Raw genomic sequence first — 19,173 nt, forward strand, 5'->3', positions numbered from 1 at the left:
CATGCTGAAAAGTTGGCTCATTAAGTGCAAATCCATGAGATAATCTGTGCATGTACATGCATGCAGTATGAACGCTCTTGGTGCATGCATGCAGTGTGAACGCTCTTGGTGCATGCAACTTGCAAAGTAGTGCTGTTAGTATGAACACATGTGAACGCAATTAAACACTAGGTGATAAAATGGGAATTGACTCGCGGCTTCCGGGCCACGAAAAGTGCTTGCTCGAGCGCCAGGGAGGGGATTCGCCTAAAAGATAGGATTGCCCGAGCAGATCCCCGTGGATAGCATTATTGTACGAGCACATGCTGATATTTACACCAGGTGTCTACGGTACAAACCAACACGGACTTACGGACTCATGACCAGAAAACAGAAGTACTTGGACTAAGCAAAGACTAGGAAGAACTCGAGACTAATCCACACACTGCAAACGGAAGCTCTGGAAGGCGCGCGCTGCCTACATATGCGTCCTACTACTTGTTGAGCCTCGCGGCCGCAGCCATGGACGCGGCCACCCCGCCAGGCCTGGCCGTCACGTCCTGCTTGTTCCGCGTCTCTGCGAACGCCACCCTCGCCGCGTCGTCGGCCTCCACCTCCTTGTCCGCAACCAACTTCGCCGTCGCATTCTGCAAGCGCGCGATCGATCAGTGATATTGGTGATGTTGATGACCACGTGAACAAATGGACGTACGTACCGAGAGGACGTCGCCGAGCGTGGCCTTGTCCCCGTCGCGGGCGGCCCATGTGTTGGAGTCGGCCGCCGACTGCGCCTGCGCGGCCAAGCCACCGGGAATGTTGCCATCCATACCCGTGGCCCTCACCTCGGCTGCCTGGATCGCCGCCGCGTCGCTGCGCTCCACCGGCCTGGTCCCTGCTGCGAAGCCCGCAGCCTCCAGGGCCTCGCCGACCGTTATCTTCGTCTCATCAACGCCGCCCCCAGCGGCGGCGGCATCATCCGGCTCGAGGTACTGACCCACGGCCTGCCCGGAGACGAACTCTGTGACGATGCGCCCGCCGGGGACGCGCGTCTCGGAGACGGAGACGCCCTGCTCGGCGGCAACGTCCGTGGCCTGGTCGTGCGCGACGACGCCCATGCGCTCGTTCCGCGTGGCCGCGGACTGCATGGTGGCCGCCGGCCCGCCCTTGATCGTCTCCCCGAACGCCATTGTCTCCGCCGACTGCATCGTGGCCGCGTCCTGCGGCGCCACGGGCTTCTTGGCGAGGCCGCCGCTCACGGCCGGGAACACGTCGCCGTAGCGGATGGCGCCGTCCTGGCCCTGCTCCTGCTCGGAGGACGCCGGCCTCCTGGGCTGCCCCTGGCTCATCTTGGCGAGAAAGCGTCTGGATATGATCTGCCTGGTTGCGAGTAGGTGAGTGGTGCAGCTGAACCTTGCGATCGACATGGTTCGTGCGGATCACTGTGGTGCTTATATACGGTGCGCGTGTTTCTTCGTACAAGGACGTGTGTCCTTTGGGATGGTGGAGACGTGGAGGCGAGGCAGGATGGCAGGCTGTGGGTGCACGGCAGGTGGCGCCGGCGGAAGCGGTATGATCAGCGGCGAGACGACCAGCGTGGAGTGACGCGCGCCTGCTCCGGGCATGCAGGCGGTGGGCTTTCCGCGTGTTCGCGATATGGTCTACTCCGTACGTGCGGACGTGTCTGTGAACTACAGTGCGTACGGAATGGAGGGCGTTGTATCCTAGAAATCCTCAGTTTAGTGTATTCTATCATCCAATTTAAATCTGCGTGTCTTCTCGCTCATTACACTACGGCAGAGCACAGATGTGCCGGAGCCATCAGCGTAGGAGTCTTCGGAGAGCGGCGATAAGGATGGTCATCGGTGTTAAACTGGTGCCGACGGCCATCGTCGGCACAGTTCTGGCCGTCGGCACAGGACCAGTCTGACCGTCGGCATAACATTTTTTTCTTTTCTTTTTTCCACTACAGAGCTGTGCCGACGGTTATAGCTTTTTTCTATTTCTCCATGGCAGTCTTCAAAAAAGCATAACTATATCATTCTAGTTGAAAAAAATCTATATCTATATCTATCTATACCTAATAATAAAGGGGCTAAGGTTTCTGCCAAAATTTTCGTCCAACTTTTTTGGGACGATTTTGCCCTCCCACCAAACTACATATTACGGCACAACTACCACGCCATGTTACTTACCGGAATAATAAAGGGGCTAAGGTTTCTGCCAAAATTTTCGTCCAACTTTTTTGGGACGATTTTGCCCTCCCACCAAACTACATATTACGGCACAACTACCACGCCATGTTACTTACCGGTTCGTTTATTTCGGTGTCTGTTTGTCAATCGATCGCTCGGGGCTGCTTCCGGCTTCCGCTATATCTGGGCCGAGTCTATTGCTACCGATGCAGCCCAGCACATTCAGGCACAAGTATTTCTTTTGTGTCAATAGTTCCACATTCTTTTGCGTCAATAGTCCCACATCGCTCTTATATACCGAGTGCGAGCAGTTTATATACACACGTTTTTTTGGTTACAACAAGCTGCCTTGGAAACTACAAGCAGCATCTATCGGAAGCGAATTTAAGAAGGGAATTGTATCGGGGGCAAATAAAGAAAGGATAACACCTGCGGGATCAAAAGAATTTGGGAAATTGGAGAATAAAAGGAGATGCCAAGAATTTGGGAAAAGAGGGTTGAAGGACGAAGGTCGCCTCAGACTTCAGAAGAATGGAGAGGACGAATATCGAATCGAAGGCAGAGAGCGTTGGCGCAGATCCGAGGCGGGCGAGCTGGCGTCGAGGGGCGCGCGTGAAGGGGAACAGAGGAGGTCCGCGACCAGAGGGAGACGCGCTCGGGGCGGTGGCGACGGGGAAGGTCGAGGATGACTCCGCGGTGAACAGCCGGCGGCGCGCGGAGCTTGATTACGGGAATAGGGGGAGCGCGCGGAGCTGGGAAGGGACAGATAGAAGGGGAAAGTGAGAAAAAATTAGCCTCGCTGCGCTGTTTGCGTGCCTGGCGGCGCGTCTAGGAACACGAGGCATATAGCTAGGGCGACCGTCTCGTGCAGGAACGAGCGTAAGCCACGGATGGGCCTTGGCCTACCTGGTGGCTGCTATGAATTTTTGTCCGTCCTTTTGCTAGCCAGACACACATGGCCCAAGCCCAACAAGGCAACGTCAAACAGTTTTTTTTTAAATCAACGTAAAAAAGTTTTTGTTTCACACTGTCCCTTGCTCGCCCTGGCTACAACCTACAAACATGAAACGAGGCCGCATGATGCGTACAAACGTTTGGTCCTACCCTGCTCCCTTACACTGTTCCCAACTGGTTTATATACGTTTTCAAATAGCCTGGACAATCAGCAAGCACGGGTGAAAATCAACAAGCAGATCCAAAGGTATTTGGTTAATTTGGAGATATAGATATGATTGCTTACAGGGTGGGAATCAATCCAAAAAAAAAACATTAGCGACGATATTAGAATATCAGCCATCTTGAATCAACAAGAAGGTTCCACCATTTCTCAGGGACGGTGCTCTTAGTTCCCGGCTTATATAGAAAACACTTTGTTCAGTAGCCACGCATGACACTTTTATCTGCAACTTTTTTATGTGGCGAGCGAGTTCAAGCTCCGGTGGTGCCGTTGCCATGCTGGCCAACATGGGGAGCTTCTCTGATAGGCAAGGACCATTATCGCAGTGATTGTGTTTTTTAGGTTTCTTCCCAATTAATAACATAAAATTAATGAAGACAATGGACAACCTTTTGATTAAAGTGTATGGTAGAATTTTGTTGCTACAATACAGTAACAATGTAACTAACAATGTAACCGTAGAGGAGTATCCCATAACATACAATGAGGTTGTAATTAGACAAGATTTGCTAGGTGGTGTAAAAATAGAGGGAAACGACAAAACTATGCAATGTAACCTCGCCAATGGTGTGCCCTAACATGAGTTAACCGTAGCGAAGCACGGGTATTGTCCTATTCAAATAAAATGCTATATAAATTTTTAGTAGAAGACTTTCATATTGTTTGTACATTAGATGTGCAGACTATGGCCTAGGCCTCACACAATTGTAAGAATGGATGATTGTGCTCCTTCCTGAACGGATAATTTGAAATAAGCATTTTTAGTTGTATAATTTCTTTTGCAGGGATATTTAACAAAAAAGTTAGTTCTATGATTTGATCCGTAGCAACGCACGGGTTTTGTCCTAGTACCTACTAATAAAGGAAGTAAGGTTTCTCTCCAAAAATTTCGTCCGTTTTTTAATTATCCCTCATTTTGAGATGAAATTACTGGTAATGCCACCGCTCTAGAAAACGTTTCGTATGTTGGGAAGAAAAATATCAGTACGACGCCGCGTGGGCAGGAGACATACTCACCCCATGCAGACATCGGCCTTATCAGGCTCGCTACCTTGGACACCAAAGACCGAAGTGGGCCAGTTTATAATGGGCTGAATTGATGTCTTTGCTTCCATCGCATGCCATGAGGAAAGGTCACGCACGTACAGAATATTTTATTTTAATTGTCCCACCTCGCTTCCTTATAACAAGTGCCACCAGTTTATATACGTATTTTTTCTGGGTTATAACAAGTTGCCTTGGAATAAGAAGCAGATATCCCTACTTGGGCCAACGATATTGGGAGATGAATTGGAATAGATGGCTAGGAAGAATGTCATGAGGAAGGAAAGATATATGAGAATCGGATGAATTGGAAAAGACGAGCTGGTTGTCCAAGATGCGAGCCGAAGTGAAAGAGGACATGGAATGGATGAGTGGAGTAGCGGCCGGAGCTTGAATCGACAAGTTGGCGGTGGAACGAGATGTGAGAAAACAGTCTCTAAAAATTGGCATTCACCTTCGCGATTTTTTACTATCTTTTGCTCAACTTTAACAAACTAATTTTTATTTACTTTACAAAATTTTAATGGATCGCTTTATTATGTATGTTTATAATTTTATTTCACCAACACACAAATATTTTTTCTATATATTTTTATCTACTAATAAAGGAAGTAAGATTTCCCCCCTTATTTTGGTCCGTTTAATTATTACCCACATATTTTATTTTTACCTACTAAGAAATGAAGTAAGATTTCTCCCCTTATTTTGGTCCGTTTAATTATTACCCATATATATTATGGAAATAACGTGGACTGCCACCACCTGACTTAAATCACGGTCCGCTAGGACTCCTGATCCCTTCGCCAGGGTCGTCGAATTGTTTATGTGGCCGTACATCACCCAAAGCAGTCCTCGCTCAGGTCAAGATGGGCCATCGTAGGTGCGTTGCTAGGCCCAACTCTACATTTGTTCCATCAAAATGCCAAAAAGATTCTAGATTAGTTCCACCGTCATGATGCCTAAATTAGTCCCACCTCGCTTTGTTAAACTGGTTATTGCGGGTTTACATCCGCAAGTTTTCTCGAATCAGCAAGCCATCCAGGAAAACATGAGCACCACCATTGTTTGGTGTAAGCTATAATAATCAGGAGGGAATTAATGAATTAGTATATGAAAGGAAGCACCAAAGACGGGAAACAAAGAAAAGAAACACCAAAAAAGAAGGAGGCCACCGCCCGGACAAGAGAGCGACGATTAGAAACAGGTCTGGAAAGCGCGCCACAAAATTGAAGGGGTGGCAAGCGCCGGCCGGGGCACGCCATTCGTGTGAGGAAGAGAGGCACGAGAGGAAATAAGTGGGGGAGGTATGAGGGAATCGAGCTCTGGGGTGAGGCAGGAGAGTAAACACTCGTAGTGAGAGTAGCGGTGCGAGGAATCGAGCGCCAAGTGCTCGCATGTGGTTCCCTATTGTTAGGATTTGGTAGATTTATTTGCGCCCTTGGGCTGAATTATGTCAGTCCGGCTGGGTTGGGTTGGGCCTTTTTCTTCTATTTTTTTCCTTTTTTCCAATTGATTTACAGAAAAAAATAAAAGGAAGAGGCAAGTTCTTTGGGCAAATTTTTTTTGAATTTTTGCAAATCTTTGTGATACATTTTAAAAAATTTACAAGAAAAATATATTTATTTAGAGAACTATGAAAATGAACGGACAAAATGCTGCTGCATGTGCTATGTTGCAAGAGAAAATAGAAAAATGCAAAAGTAAAACTAACATTACGAAATATCGCGGAAAATTTTAAGTCATGCAACGAGTGAAACGTTCTTATGTCAAATCAAAATATTCAATGTTAAACAACCTTTGCAACGCGCAGGAAATTTGTGCCAGTGCAACACATATTCACCGAATAAAACCTACAAGATCAACAACCTATTCTTCCGCAGCAACGCGCGGGCATTGTCCTAGTCTATACCTAATAATAAAGGCAAAAACGTTTCCTTGGTTTCGTCCGTTCGGATTACCATCGTCCGTTTTGGTCCGTCGCTAGCTTATCTATACCTATCTATACCTAATAATAAAGGAGCTAAGGTTTCTGCCAAAATTTTCGTCCAACTTTTCGTTGGACCGATTTACCCTCACCAAATCGCATAATACTGTGTATTACCGTTGTACCGGTTCGTTTCAGTCTTATTCTGCCGTCCGCTGAATCTAGCCTCCTCCCGACCTATCCCCTTGCCGTGAATCGAGCCAGCTCCCGAACGATTCCCTTCCCATGAGGCCATGAATCGATCCATAGCTCGTTGCCGCCAGAAGCTAGACGCCGTCGACGCCGGCGCCACCCCAGCCAGCGGCCAGAGGCACCAAATCACCACCACCGCAAGCAGCATGCCGCCGCCTCCAAGAGATTCCCGTCGTTGTCTACAAGAGATCCACGATGCTGCCTGCAAAAGCTGTGCTTTTCGGTCTGGCTCACTCGAATCGCCCCCGGCTAGGGTTCTCGCGGGGAGGGCTCGAAGTGGAGTCTCTGGTGCGGCGAGTGCTTGCGTGAGGAGAGTCCGGAGTCGATCGGCGAGGAGAAACGGTGGGCTGCCGGCGCGGGCCGGCTTGCGTGAGGAGCGGCCGGAGGCGCAGCTTGGGGCGGAGGAGAAACGAAGGCTGCGGGCAGCGGCCGCCGTCATGGATTCCCGTCGATAAGGCTGCTAGAGGCAAGGCATCATGTTTTATTTTCCTTCCAGTGATAGCCGCCTCTGGAGGCAGTTTGTTTGGGTCGTACACTCGTACTGCAGTTAGCAGCAACTCTCAGGCCTTGTTTACTCCTAGAGTATTTCCATCCCCTGGAGGTTTGGGGATGAGAGGGGATTGGGTGAAAACCCCCGTTTCACCAAATCCCCAGTTTTCCCCTAATTTCCCCTCATTTCCCCACACTCTCCCCACAGCCTCTAGTTACTTTGTTTTTGGGGATGAGAGGGGATACGAGAGGATGGATTGTGATCAGATAATAAAAAGTCAATCTTTGCATCCTAAGAAGTGATAATGGATAATCAGTAAATTAAAAACTTTGGCTTTAACATAAACTTCGTGTCATGCAAATTTGTCATGCGATTTTCTCAAACAAGAAAACACATATAAATAAATGCTCAACCAAACAGATGAGCAACCACATACAATTTGAAGAACACTAGAAGTTTTCGCCACCGAACGTCGGAAACCACGCCGCCGCCACAGGACCTCCAGCTAGAAATACACGCAGAGGTAAAATTTAGTATTGATACATTGCTTACAGATAGTTCGATTGCAGAGGTAAAATTTAGTAATTGTCAAAAGTAACAGAAGCTACCAAACAGTAGAAAATTGATCAGTTTGAGTGGTTATTCTTGCACAATACTATAAAATTGAATCTCACAGCTGCATCCCTGGGCACTCAAACTGAAGAATGAACATGCAAATAATTTTAGTAGTCGGGTTCAGAGTTCAGACATGATTGAATTGGCCAAGCTACTTTAAAATAATCAGGTAGGAGTACTTTAAAACGCAGGTCGATATGAACACGGCAGGCTAGAGCGCCTCCCATATAAAATGATGCTACACTACATATCGACCATAGTATTTTCTAGCTCGTTTCATATACGGTAGGATGTTCGGAAAATGGTTTCTAGTGACGTGAAACCTGACCTAGTGATCTTTCAAATTGCATTCCAAAGCATCAAACATGATTCCGAGCATGTCAAACACTTTTCGATAGGCACAGGAAGGTAAAATGGTACATACACATTAGTAATTTGGAGCATGGACTAAATATTTTAAAGCAAAATACTAGAGAACTGAATGCCAATGCATGACTATGGAAGACTTCAGTTCAAAAGTCGAGAAGATAGTGTTGTCGATGCAGCAAGGTAAATCTAACTGCATTATGGTCAGCCTATTCAATATATCATGTCACAAAACAAAATGTGCTATCTTGAATAGAATTATAAAGGTTAGTTCTGAATTTAAGAAAAGAACCAGCTACAAGTATTTTCGTTTCAAACATCAGACACAGGTTGCTTCTTAATTTGAGGTACATAAAACATATACTATTGCCATGTTTGTACTTTCCCGTTCCTAGGATGGAAGATCAAGGGTAAGCAGGTGCAGAATAATAACCATGAGTAGCAGGTGCAGATTAACGCAAGAATATTAAGATTTTCATAACAGAAATGATTTTCCAAATTCTGATACAGACATACAGTTACGGATGTACATATATTCGTGTGCAATACTAGAATCATATTTGTGCAAATAATTCGAATCTAGTCCTGTCCTTGGGCTCCCATAATAGTAGTAATAATAATATGCAACAATTACTAGTAATTTGACTGGGTTGACACAAGCTGTTACCAAGTGACACTGTCACTACACTAGCTAGCCAAGCAAGGAATTGTTATCATGTTTCGATGCATCTCAGTTGTCAATGTTAGGCACGAAGCAGAGCCATGCTTAAAAGCAGATAAAGTTCCAACCAAACCTATCTGAAAGCATATATACAAATGCACTTCTGATGTACTAACTAGCGATCTTAGTTTTACTAACACAGATAGACATAGTGGAGAAAGAGAGAGATTCCTCCTCTGTAATAGCTCCACACTTTGCCAGGCACTCGATGCCCTTCCGCCGCCAACCACCCAGATGCCCTTCCGCCGCCAACCACCCAGATGCCCTTCCGCCGCCAACCACCATCTAGCTCCAGCAGCGCCACCGCCCAGATTCCCCTCCGCCGGCAACCACCATCCAGCTCCAGCAGCGCCCGGAGCTCCGTCGCGGACGGCGGCTGACACCAAGAAACCCTAGGAGGAGGGGAAAAGGGGAGGAGGCGCGAGGACTTACAGGGGACCAGTCGCCGGAGCAGGATCTCGTCGTCGCCGTTGCGGTTTGCTCGCTCAGTCCCCGCCGCTGTCTCCTTTTTCCGCCGCCTATCGCCACCGTTGCGTGGCCTCCCTCTCTGTCTGCTCTCCACGACCAGAAACACGAGGTTAACCTCGTGGGTGAGAAAACCAGAGCGTGGAGCTTACTGGGTCGGGATTATCCGGGATGGGCCGGAAAATTCCCCAAATAAACCAGACAAGTAAACAGCCCATCCGGGAACTTTCGGGATTTAGTCGTGGGCCGGTATTTTCCCCTCCCAACCCCCAAAATACCAGATAAGTAAACAAGGCCTCAATGAGTTTTATGGGACATATTTTTTATTATCACGGTAAGCTGACGCCAGAAGCTAATGCTGAAAGGATCAATCTTTTTCTTGGAATGGACTTGGGCATCTGGACATGAGCAGGAGCACAAAAGGGCGATCGGCTGGGTGTGTTTGAGCTATTTTTTCCAGAGCGAACACTTCGTGTAGACGTGTAGTGCTATTGATCAAGGTTGGGGAGGGTTGAGCTAAGCTGCAATATTTTCTTTGTTTGGATGTATTCTCTGCACATGAGAGCAGAGAGGATCGATATGAATAGAAGAGAGGCCTGTGGATCCGAAGATCACCAAAATTGTCAAGTCGCAACCAAATTGATGGGCTACACTGAACTTAATTTCTACGTATTCTCTATACATGGCAGATGGATGGATTACTTTCATAGAATGAGTACACATGGTAGACTTGCATTAGGTTATAGCAGTATTTTTTTTCGATCGGAGATGCTGCTACTTCTACTTTCTTTTTCAACGGACCTGCTGCTACTGCTACTTCTTTTTTATTCTTTTGGTGGGTTCAAGATAAATTTCTAGGAAGTGATAGATAGAGATAGACTGGATCAATTTGAGCTTCTTTTGTAGTTTCCTATTACTCGCTAAATTCTACTACTTACTACTAGCTGAATTCACGAGCAATCCAATGGATTGGTTAGAGTCGAATCACCTAGAAAAGAAAGAGATTTTTCTTGCTTGTTTTTCAGAAGTTAGAGATGCACATATGAGTGTAGTTGGGTTCATATACTCTTACAGTGTTCGGTTTGTAGGCAAACATAATCTAACCATGAATTACAAGTTTCATGTACTAATTGTTTAACCATATTGTGCTAAAATGTTAGTTACACAGGAAATTACATGTGGCTATTTTTTGCGGCAGCGTCAATGTAGGTTATGAGCTGACCATGGTCATCTACGGGAGGAAGAAGGCCGCAAGTCCAGGATCATTGGACCCAACAGGAAGGTAAACATGGTTACATGGTTCCAGATATAGTTTCCCTTTTATATGTGTTGAATGTAGTTATTGGCTCGAATCGTGCTTCAAGTTTACTCAAGCTCACATATCACATAAAATATGCTTAATTAAATTACATATTTTTATTTAGCAATTCTTTTCTTTTGAAAACTTAATATTAAACATGCAATTCAAACACAAGGCGGAAATCGTATGGATAGAGAGTTCCGTTGAATCCGGTGGACTGGCCATACATATTTGGCAAAACGGCGAGGTGATAATAGACTCAATGCAAATCTCACTCTGTGCATCGTTGAAACACAATTTTTCTCTCCCGTTGCAACGCACGGACATTTTTGCTATGCTAGTAATAATAAAGGAGCTAAGGTTTCTGCCAAAAAATTTCGTTAACGCTTTTTTTTAGACCGTTTTGCCCTCCCACCAAAACCCATAATACACATTTGCCCCTACCGGTTCGTTACCTTCCCCGGACAAACCGTTTTAGAATTGTTCATCCTCTCCTCTTTGTTTCCAAACGACGCACCGGGGAAATCGGTGGCTCTGGTGGTGATGACGGGGCAGGGGCAGGACAGAAAGACGATCGTTGCGGCCTGCGTGGTGCGTCCCCGTCGTTGTCGCGTCGGTCCGCTCCTTGCCACCATCACTTGGGAGTTCGTGATGAATCATGGCCTCCCCGAAGTTAGCCTCCAAGGCGCAACGGCAAGGATCGGGAAGGACAAACACGATGACTCCACGGAGGCGCTGCCTGGGATACGTGCCCCGGCTCCAGTTCCTCAACGTCGGCCTCGCGTTCGACCGGGAGACAGCAGAGACCGACGCATCGATTGATCCCGGTCGGCACGAGGTCATGCCCAGGAGGGCAATCGGATCCCGTCAATGAGCTAGAAGCAAGCGAGCTCGATACTCGATAGATCGCGAGGATTGCCTGGTTGATCGCCCCAGGAGGAGCGGCTCCCACTGCGTCAGGTACCCAGATTGCCGGCACAAAAAAGTGCCGGCAAAGGTACAAAAAGTGCCGGCAAAGATTTTTCAAGGCACAAAAAAAAGTGCTGCGTTTATTCCAGTCGAGGTAGGTCTTTGCCGGCATTTTTAGAAAAGTGCCGTTAATTATATTTTAAGGCACTTCCAAAAATGCCGCTAGTTAGCATTGCCGGCACTTTTGAAAGATGCCATGGAATCTTTTTGTTGGCACTTTCCGAAAATGCCATAGAATTTTTTAGCCGGCACTTTTCGAAAAATGTCACGAAATCTTTTTACTGGCACTTTTCTAGGGATACCATCTAAACTTTTTGCCGGCACTTTTAAAGGATGCCTACAATTACTTTTTTAGGCCTTTAATTCTGGTGTCGCTGGTTATTTTCTTAGGCATATTTAAGGTTGCTATACTGCCTGCAAACATTCAAGCAATCTACAATCAAGCATACATCACACTCAAGAAGTCAAGCAATGTTTAAAACCAATATTTCCAAGCAATCTAGGTTTGAAACCAACATTTTGAAACATTCAAGGATTCACAATCCAGGCATCTAACTTACATGACCAACAAGGTTCATCTCCACATCATGAACAACATGGTTTGAAACCATTAGATAAAATACACAACAGGGTTGATCTCCTCATCATGAACAACAGGGTTCATCTACCGCCGAGGAAGAAAGTTGTCATGGAGTTTGGGCCCTGCCTCGCACGCTGCGCGGCCAGATGCCTCGTCGTGCGGCCAGAGGAAGTTAAGTTGCGCCAGCTGCGCCATGCATCCGACGCCACAGCCAGGTTCACGTCCCCGACGCCAAGCCCTCTTCATCGTCGAGCATGATGCCAGAGCACCGGTGAGCGCGCCCTCCGCCCTCCACCCACCCTCCTGCAGTTCATCGAAAATGTTCCAAGTCCTTCATTCTTTTGATAGTAAATATGAAGATAAAACACCCACGGAATAACCGTGCTTGGATCTGCCTCAATGGAGCGTGCAAGAAGTAAAAGAGCCTACGGAATGTATGTTCCGAATTAGAGGTAAGTTGAGTAGCTGAGAACACAATAAATCCAATTCATGTTTGATTGTGTAACCGTAACATGTCCCTAAGCAAGTAAGCAATACAATGATCACCTTTAGCCTGTCGGGTTTGTTTACTTTTCCATAATATAAACCAAGTGCAGCCTCTAAGAATAGTTCTCCCTATACAATCTTATTCTACACAACAAAAGGTTAAATAAAAACTAATCAAAATATAAGCAGATCAGAGAGCAATGAACTAGTAAAAGATTCAAAGGAAAGTGTCATGTCATTAAATGTGAAAAGAAATGCAAGTGAATAAGACTTGGACATCGTCGACGACAGAGTTGAATGTTTTTTGTCAACTCGTTGATTAACTGTCCAAAGAATTTCAATTGCCAATCTTTTTTTGTAGGGGGTAGCATGAAAAGGGTGTGATATAAGCAAGCAAGTACTCCTGTGTTCCCTATTAATTGACTCTGATTTAGTAAAAAGTTGTAATAAATCGTAGTCGGTTAATAGGGAACGGAGGGAGTACAGTAATAAGAGCTAATTCAACATTCTACATGGGAACACAAGAAAGTGATGAGCAGCAAACTTCTAAGAGTAAGTTTACTTGTTTGGAACCAGATACTGATATATATGGTAAACTTCTAAAATTTATGGGAGTGTGTTATGATATGGCCCCAGCTGGATTTCAATATGTGCGTGGCCTTTGGATGAAGGACCTCCAAGTCAGTATGATGTACTATCTAACTAAGAGGATATACCAAAAACGTATTTTTTTGTAAAAACCAATATATTAGGATGCACTACCTATGTTCTTCAACAACCATGTACCTAAGTGGCAACAACACAAAAACTTAGCAGCTTAGAATAGGCAATGAAATACAGAACTGGTGTTTTGTCTTTTTTTCCTACATACTTAGCAGTCCATTAGTTAACATTCACCAAGAAATAATAAGAACAAAAAAAGAGCACATCACTCGGCAGTTCATAAACCTTTGAAAGGCTACATAAATATATTTTCTAATTTCTAATGCAAATAATGGCTAGATAACATTTTACATCACTAATACATATATTCAGCAGGGCTTAGTTCAATGCAGCAATCAACTTGTAGTACGATACTCCTGTTGCATATGCTCAACTAAATGTATTGTGAGCTAGCCATGCATAACAGCAAGCTAATATTACCGTATAAAGTACCGCATATAGAAATTTGGAGCACTACTGCCAATAATCAAGGAATTGTGTACTCCTCGAATATCTTCGCCTTGGTGAGGCGTTGGTGGAGCCGATCCACAAAATAATAATACTCGGGGCATTTAGCTCAACCTCCGGCCTTCGGATCCAGCACTTGGAGAGCGTCATCCCCACCCTCCCCTGCCACCCAGAACAAACAGAACTTGCGGATAAAAGAAAGAAAAAACATTATCACCAATACGAGATATAATTTCATCAGCGTGCGGACTCAGCTATCATCAGTGTGCCTCTGTTTACATTCCGAAATCTCAAACACAAGGGAACTACATAGAATCGACTAGCCAAGCCCGTAAAGCTACAGTTAAATTTCTTAGCAAACAGCAGAGATTTTTCACAAATTCAGATAACTCACTTTACATATACCAAATTAACAAGTTTATGGCATCACTTTTGTAGGTGGACTAATCATGTGATCTATTATAATATAGTGCTAACTATGCAACAGGAATCTCTCCTCTCAACCATGGAGTAACAATGATCCGCAAAATCCACCAATCATATACAATGTACTTGCAATAGCGAGCAAAAATTTCAAAAGAACTTTAATCCATGATGTTGGTGATGCTAATAAAGAAGCACGGGCTCAGCGAGTAAAATAGGCCGGACATACTAACCTCAGGCTACAACTCCACAATATTATTGAAGTCGGCGCCATGAGCTAGTTCATCGGCGTTCTTCGGCCGGATCCTTCCCGCGACCCTTACTCTGCACACATCTGAGAAGCGCACCCTTTATCAATTCCGAAAACGATCTAGAAATTGTAAATGGTAGTAATAAGAACAAGTAATGTGCCAGTTATCATGATGTAACTAATTCGCAAAAAAAGGTATCATGATGTAACCGAAGAACACGGATTGACAGACCTAACGGTAATATATGCAAATATATTCAGGTAACAGCGATTAATTAGTAGTATCATCGAGCTGCCACCGATGCGGTGCGCGTCTAACCTATGGCATTCCGGTTACCGGAAAATATCCCCTTTCTAGCAACGAGAACTCTACCGCCGCTTCCAGCATCTCCTCTCGTCTTTGCGAATTAGTTACTATTGGTATGAGTACCATCAAATGTTGACAGTAGGTTGACAGTATAGTTCTCACACTAATTCAAGATGTGGTATTCGAATTCAAGTGAACAACCTATACACAAATTGCTCTAGCCTCTTTGAAGAAGAAGCCGAGAATAAGGCTGTTTGGCAAACGCCTCAGCTCTTTTTGTGTCTATTGTCTAAGGATATTGGCACATGCACAGACAGTATATGTATATGTCAATTTCAAATTAATGAACTTGGAACTGTCTATGATGTACTTTTACTGATAGAAAACTGAAGCTCCTTGGGCAGCGAAACCAGATACTATGGTCTTCGCAACATAGTTTGTGTGTCCCACTAAGGTACAATAAGAGGCTTGTATGTTGTGAAGATCATAGCAGTAATCTTGTGATCTGCTGAGTCAATTGCAATGGAGCGAGCGCAATCAGGTTGATATTGTACGAGGCAGTACATTTACCATTGCTTTGACAAGTGCCAACACTACCAACCTACAGAGTGCATCGGAAAATGTTACTACAATGTAGGGCAAAATTACCACCATCACATGCAAGCTCGATAACCACATTGTCATAATTCAAAAGTTGGCATACAGACAAGTGTAATAATAGAATTGCCCGATTCATATTCCACAACGAACCATCAGCACTCCCACTAACCAATTTGGTTGGATCTGCAAGTGAAAAGTCTACTGATCACACTCATGTTCCCTTATTTTAGTTAGATGGTTACGTACACAAGAACCATAAATTCGTTCAAACCCGATACCGCAAGAAGCGATGGTCCACGCAGCTAGCAACATACTACATTTGTGCTTCCTGGTGGTAAAGTTTGAAAATGATTCCATCAGCATACTGCATAGATATTAAGATGGAATCATAGACACAATTAAATGATTCCAAATTTAATTCTTAAAAAGATAATCTACTGAAACAAATTTAAGGTGAAGAAGAGCAGCAAGAAAATCTATATTTGGAAATCAGAGCTTCTAAAAATCAAAATTAGACGAGCCCTTGAGCAGCAAATGAACCAAGAAAGCATATATACATGAAGATCGTCTTTGCAACAAGATGATGTGTCTCGTGATTTGAATTGCCTACAGATATATTTGCACGTCACTCGCTGGGGATCGCCATGGCGTGCGTCTTATAGCGTAATTACATAAGTAGGGGAACACATGATAGAAAGCATACATGATGTAAAAAAAATGAATCCTGCTTGACAAAACATTGTAGTGGTGACCAGGAATTTTGTGGATAGGTTCAGGGTTACTTACCATAAGAGGTTGTCCGGTCATGTCCAGGAATGACCTTCTTGGCAGAAAAATAGTGTTGTATTTTAAAATGTATATACATGTTAATAACCTAGGTTGACCACCGATTTTCTTTCCATATTTTCTAATCACAAAAAAATCCATTTTCCCATGTGTTTGTAATAACCTCACTCATAATGGAACATGAATGGGCACCAAGCGATCAGCACTTCAAGAACTAAGTTAGCAAAAGAGAAAATCTGGAGTATCTTAAATTCATATTGTATAATCTCCTGACGAAGAAGACTCATTAATATCAATGGCGTGATCAAATACATGAACATTCAGGGAAGAAATCTGATATACTTATACTTAAAAGTTAAAAAAAGGACATCAGGAGCAAGCCCGTGATCGCTGTCCTCCCCGTCCATTAGCAAGCTTGTGGCTGCAGAAAAGTGCCCAGCTTAGATGATAGCATCACGAGATCCGGACACCACACATTGTGAATTTGGTAGTATAACGAGAAAACATCAATCTACCGAGCCCACCCAAGGTGCATCTACTGAAACTTATTGTTAGGCATCAAAGCATGGAAACGACATTCATATGAGAGCCACTATCTGAAGATGAGGGGATGAGAGGTCTCACCAGCTAAGTGGGTGGTCTGGTCGGCGATGCTCGATACGAACCGCTGGTTGTCAACGATTAGGCCTTGATTGTCGTGGTCCCTGGCGATGTTGCGGTCCTCGAGGGCGCCCACGGCGGGGTACAGCGCAGGACCCCTGCGTGGGATGGGGACGATGGCGTCGTGTGAGGGCTCGTCGCAGTCGGCGCCAAGCCACATGGCAAAAAGACGGAGGAGCAGGAGCACGCGGTCGGGGGCGGGGGCGAGAATCATGCCGCAGATGTGGTAGGGGAGAAGCACGAGGCGTGGCGGCGCGGGAACCGCGGCGGCGACCGTGCCGAACCATTGCTAGGGTTAGCCGTGGCGTCCCTCTCAGGTGCAGAACGGCGGGGCGCGAGTCGGGATCCAGTGGAGGGGCACAAGACGCAGTTCGCTCAGTGAGTAGAGGCGGCGGACGCGGCCGGCGTCGGACGGCACGGCGGCGGCGCATCGTGAACGGAAGAGAGAGAGGTGGGTGGGGGAGAGTACGGAGGGGAGAGGAGTGCGAGAGAATTGGGTCGGGTCACGGGTGGGATGTCTGTTCGTTTTTGCATTTAGACCCTAAAAGTTTCGGAAAATAATGCCGGCACTTCGATAAATGCCAGTAATAATCAAGCACTGACGGCAACGTCCAAAAAGTGCCGCTAATTAGGTAGTAATCTAAGGCACTCACCAAAAAGTGCCCCTAATCAGTAGCATTGAAGGCATATTTCTAAACTGCCGGCAAGAAAGTGCCGGTAATCCGGACACGTGAGGTAGTGTCCTCATCATCAGCTTTGGCCACGAATGGGACAGCGATCGAACCCCAATCTAACCATGGACCTCTCTAACATGATTGACTTGTTTGGGGTCGAAGAACCACATCTTTCAACAATCAACTGTGTTCAGGTATATAGCCTGTCGATGCAATACTTGCTCTGGATGCCAAATACGAAGAATTGAGCAATATGATGTTGAGGCTTTTGTAGATGGCCTCTGCCGATGGCGTTGAGCTCGCGTGGAGCGCGCATCCTTCGTCCACTGTGTGCTCATAGACAGTCAGCCGGCAGCAACATGCATCTAACAGAACCATTAGGATTTAGCGATGTAAATTTCAGTTCAGTGCAAGCTCCAGCGTTACTAGAAAAGGTACTTTTTGGCTTCTTGATCTCAAACCTTGCATCAAGTGTAACAAAGCATAATTCTGGTCTTCATCTCCATGTTGGTCTGAACTAAAATACCATTCTGATAAGCTGAAGATGCAAATCAGGTTTCTGTTCAAAGCTATTTCTTTTATTGCACAGCTTCTCTCCGTCATCATTGCACGGCAGCCCTTCCTGAACTCCCAAGAGCACCAGAGCTTCGTGGACCATCTTGGATATCCAACGCCGTGCTTGAAAGCGGTAGGTAACATGCTCTCCTCTTTCGGTTACATCCCCGAGCTACTCTCTTGATTGACTCGCATCATCGACTTCCTCCAACGAATGATTCATGGATCTTCATCGGTGATTGATTCCTGCAGATCACTCCCACGCTTGGTTTTATTTAATCAGTTGATTCATCTAAAGCTAAACAATACTCAACCATCATTTGATATAAAATAAAAACAAATTGAAAGCTAAGATTTTTTACCAGCAACACATTATTGTATTTATCAAGTTGTGAACATTTCTTGATTTATTTTATAAATCCGTTGCAACTCTCCATGTATGAACTATTTTTTATGAACTACTAGTACAAATGCCCGTGCGTTGCTACGGGTTTTCAAATTTTATTTCTCAATGCACATATATAATTCACAATTCAGTATGAAAATTTAAAACAAATCAAGAATATCATAATGTATTATATCATAATAATACCAAATGCAATAACAAGACATCATTGTTGTGTATCTGCGTGGTTCCAAGATCTAGATATTCTTGTTACTCTTCTACGGTAAGTCCCACATCGACATCATTATTGTGCATCTGCGTGGTTCCAAGTTCTAGGTCTTCTTGTTACTCTTCGGCGGTAAGTCCCACATCTGTGTTGGGCCGTCATAACTATCAACTCAACAACCTCTCTTATTGGATCTATTATTGTCTCACAAAACATGGATGCTGCAAACACATGTATAACTGAAGAAAAAAAATTATGATTAGTCCAAACGATACATTAATATTCATAAATATCTGGACACAACCTTGGATCGTAGCCTTCTATATCGAACATACATACAAAAGAGGCTTAACAAATCTTCCAAATAATGGTTGGGATAAAAAGACCAGTAGTACGGATGCTAATTTTTTAGGCAGATGTAGAGCTGCGAGTATTTATTATGAGGATGTAAGCAAGAATTAAATTTACCTTTCATGCATAAATCTAACTGATGTTACTCTTTGCAATAGTATAAGAAAGACATGTGAACTTGTGAAGGGTATCTTAGAATACTCAAATACGCATCGTACATTGACTC

At 44.9% G+C, this 19,173-nt stretch overlaps 2 protein-coding genes across 4 annotated transcripts; both read right to left on the minus strand.

The window, feature by feature from the left end:
• Positions 1–473: 473 nt before the first annotated feature.
• On the minus strand, positions 474–1,403 carry LOC124697219 (late embryogenesis abundant protein D-34-like). The gene is made up of 2 exons (XM_047229842.1): positions 696–1,403; positions 474–626 (listed from the first exon to the last, which is right to left on the minus strand). Exons 1-2 carry the CDS (start codon positions 1,401–1,403, stop codon positions 474–476), a joined length of 861 nt encoding a protein of 286 aa, XP_047085798.1.
• A 14,194-nt stretch (positions 1,404–15,597) lies between these two features.
• Positions 15,598–17,468, minus strand: LOC124695760. Of its 3 annotated transcripts, none has more exons than XM_047228577.1 (2): positions 16,721–17,468; positions 15,598–15,638 (listed from the first exon to the last, which is right to left on the minus strand). In XM_047228577.1, the coding sequence occupies exons 1-2, from the start codon at positions 16,968–16,970 to the stop codon at positions 15,613–15,615; spliced, it is 276 nt and encodes a 91-aa protein (XP_047084533.1). In that variant the 5' UTR covers positions 16,971–17,468; the 3' UTR covers positions 15,598–15,612. The 3 variants fall into 3 exon arrangements, with proteins under 3 accessions (XP_047084533.1, XP_047084530.1, XP_047084532.1); XM_047228574.1 differs by lacking the exon at positions 15,598–15,638 and adding an exon at positions 16,322–16,517; XM_047228576.1 differs by lacking the exon at positions 15,598–15,638 and adding an exon at positions 16,322–16,558.
• Between the last annotated feature and the right edge of the window lie 1,705 nt (positions 17,469–19,173).

The sequence above is a fragment of the Lolium rigidum genome, chromosome 3, assembly GCF_022539505.1.
Source record: "Lolium rigidum isolate FL_2022 chromosome 3, APGP_CSIRO_Lrig_0.1, whole genome shotgun sequence".
Classification (NCBI taxonomy): domain Eukaryota; kingdom Viridiplantae; phylum Streptophyta; class Magnoliopsida; order Poales; family Poaceae; genus Lolium; species Lolium rigidum.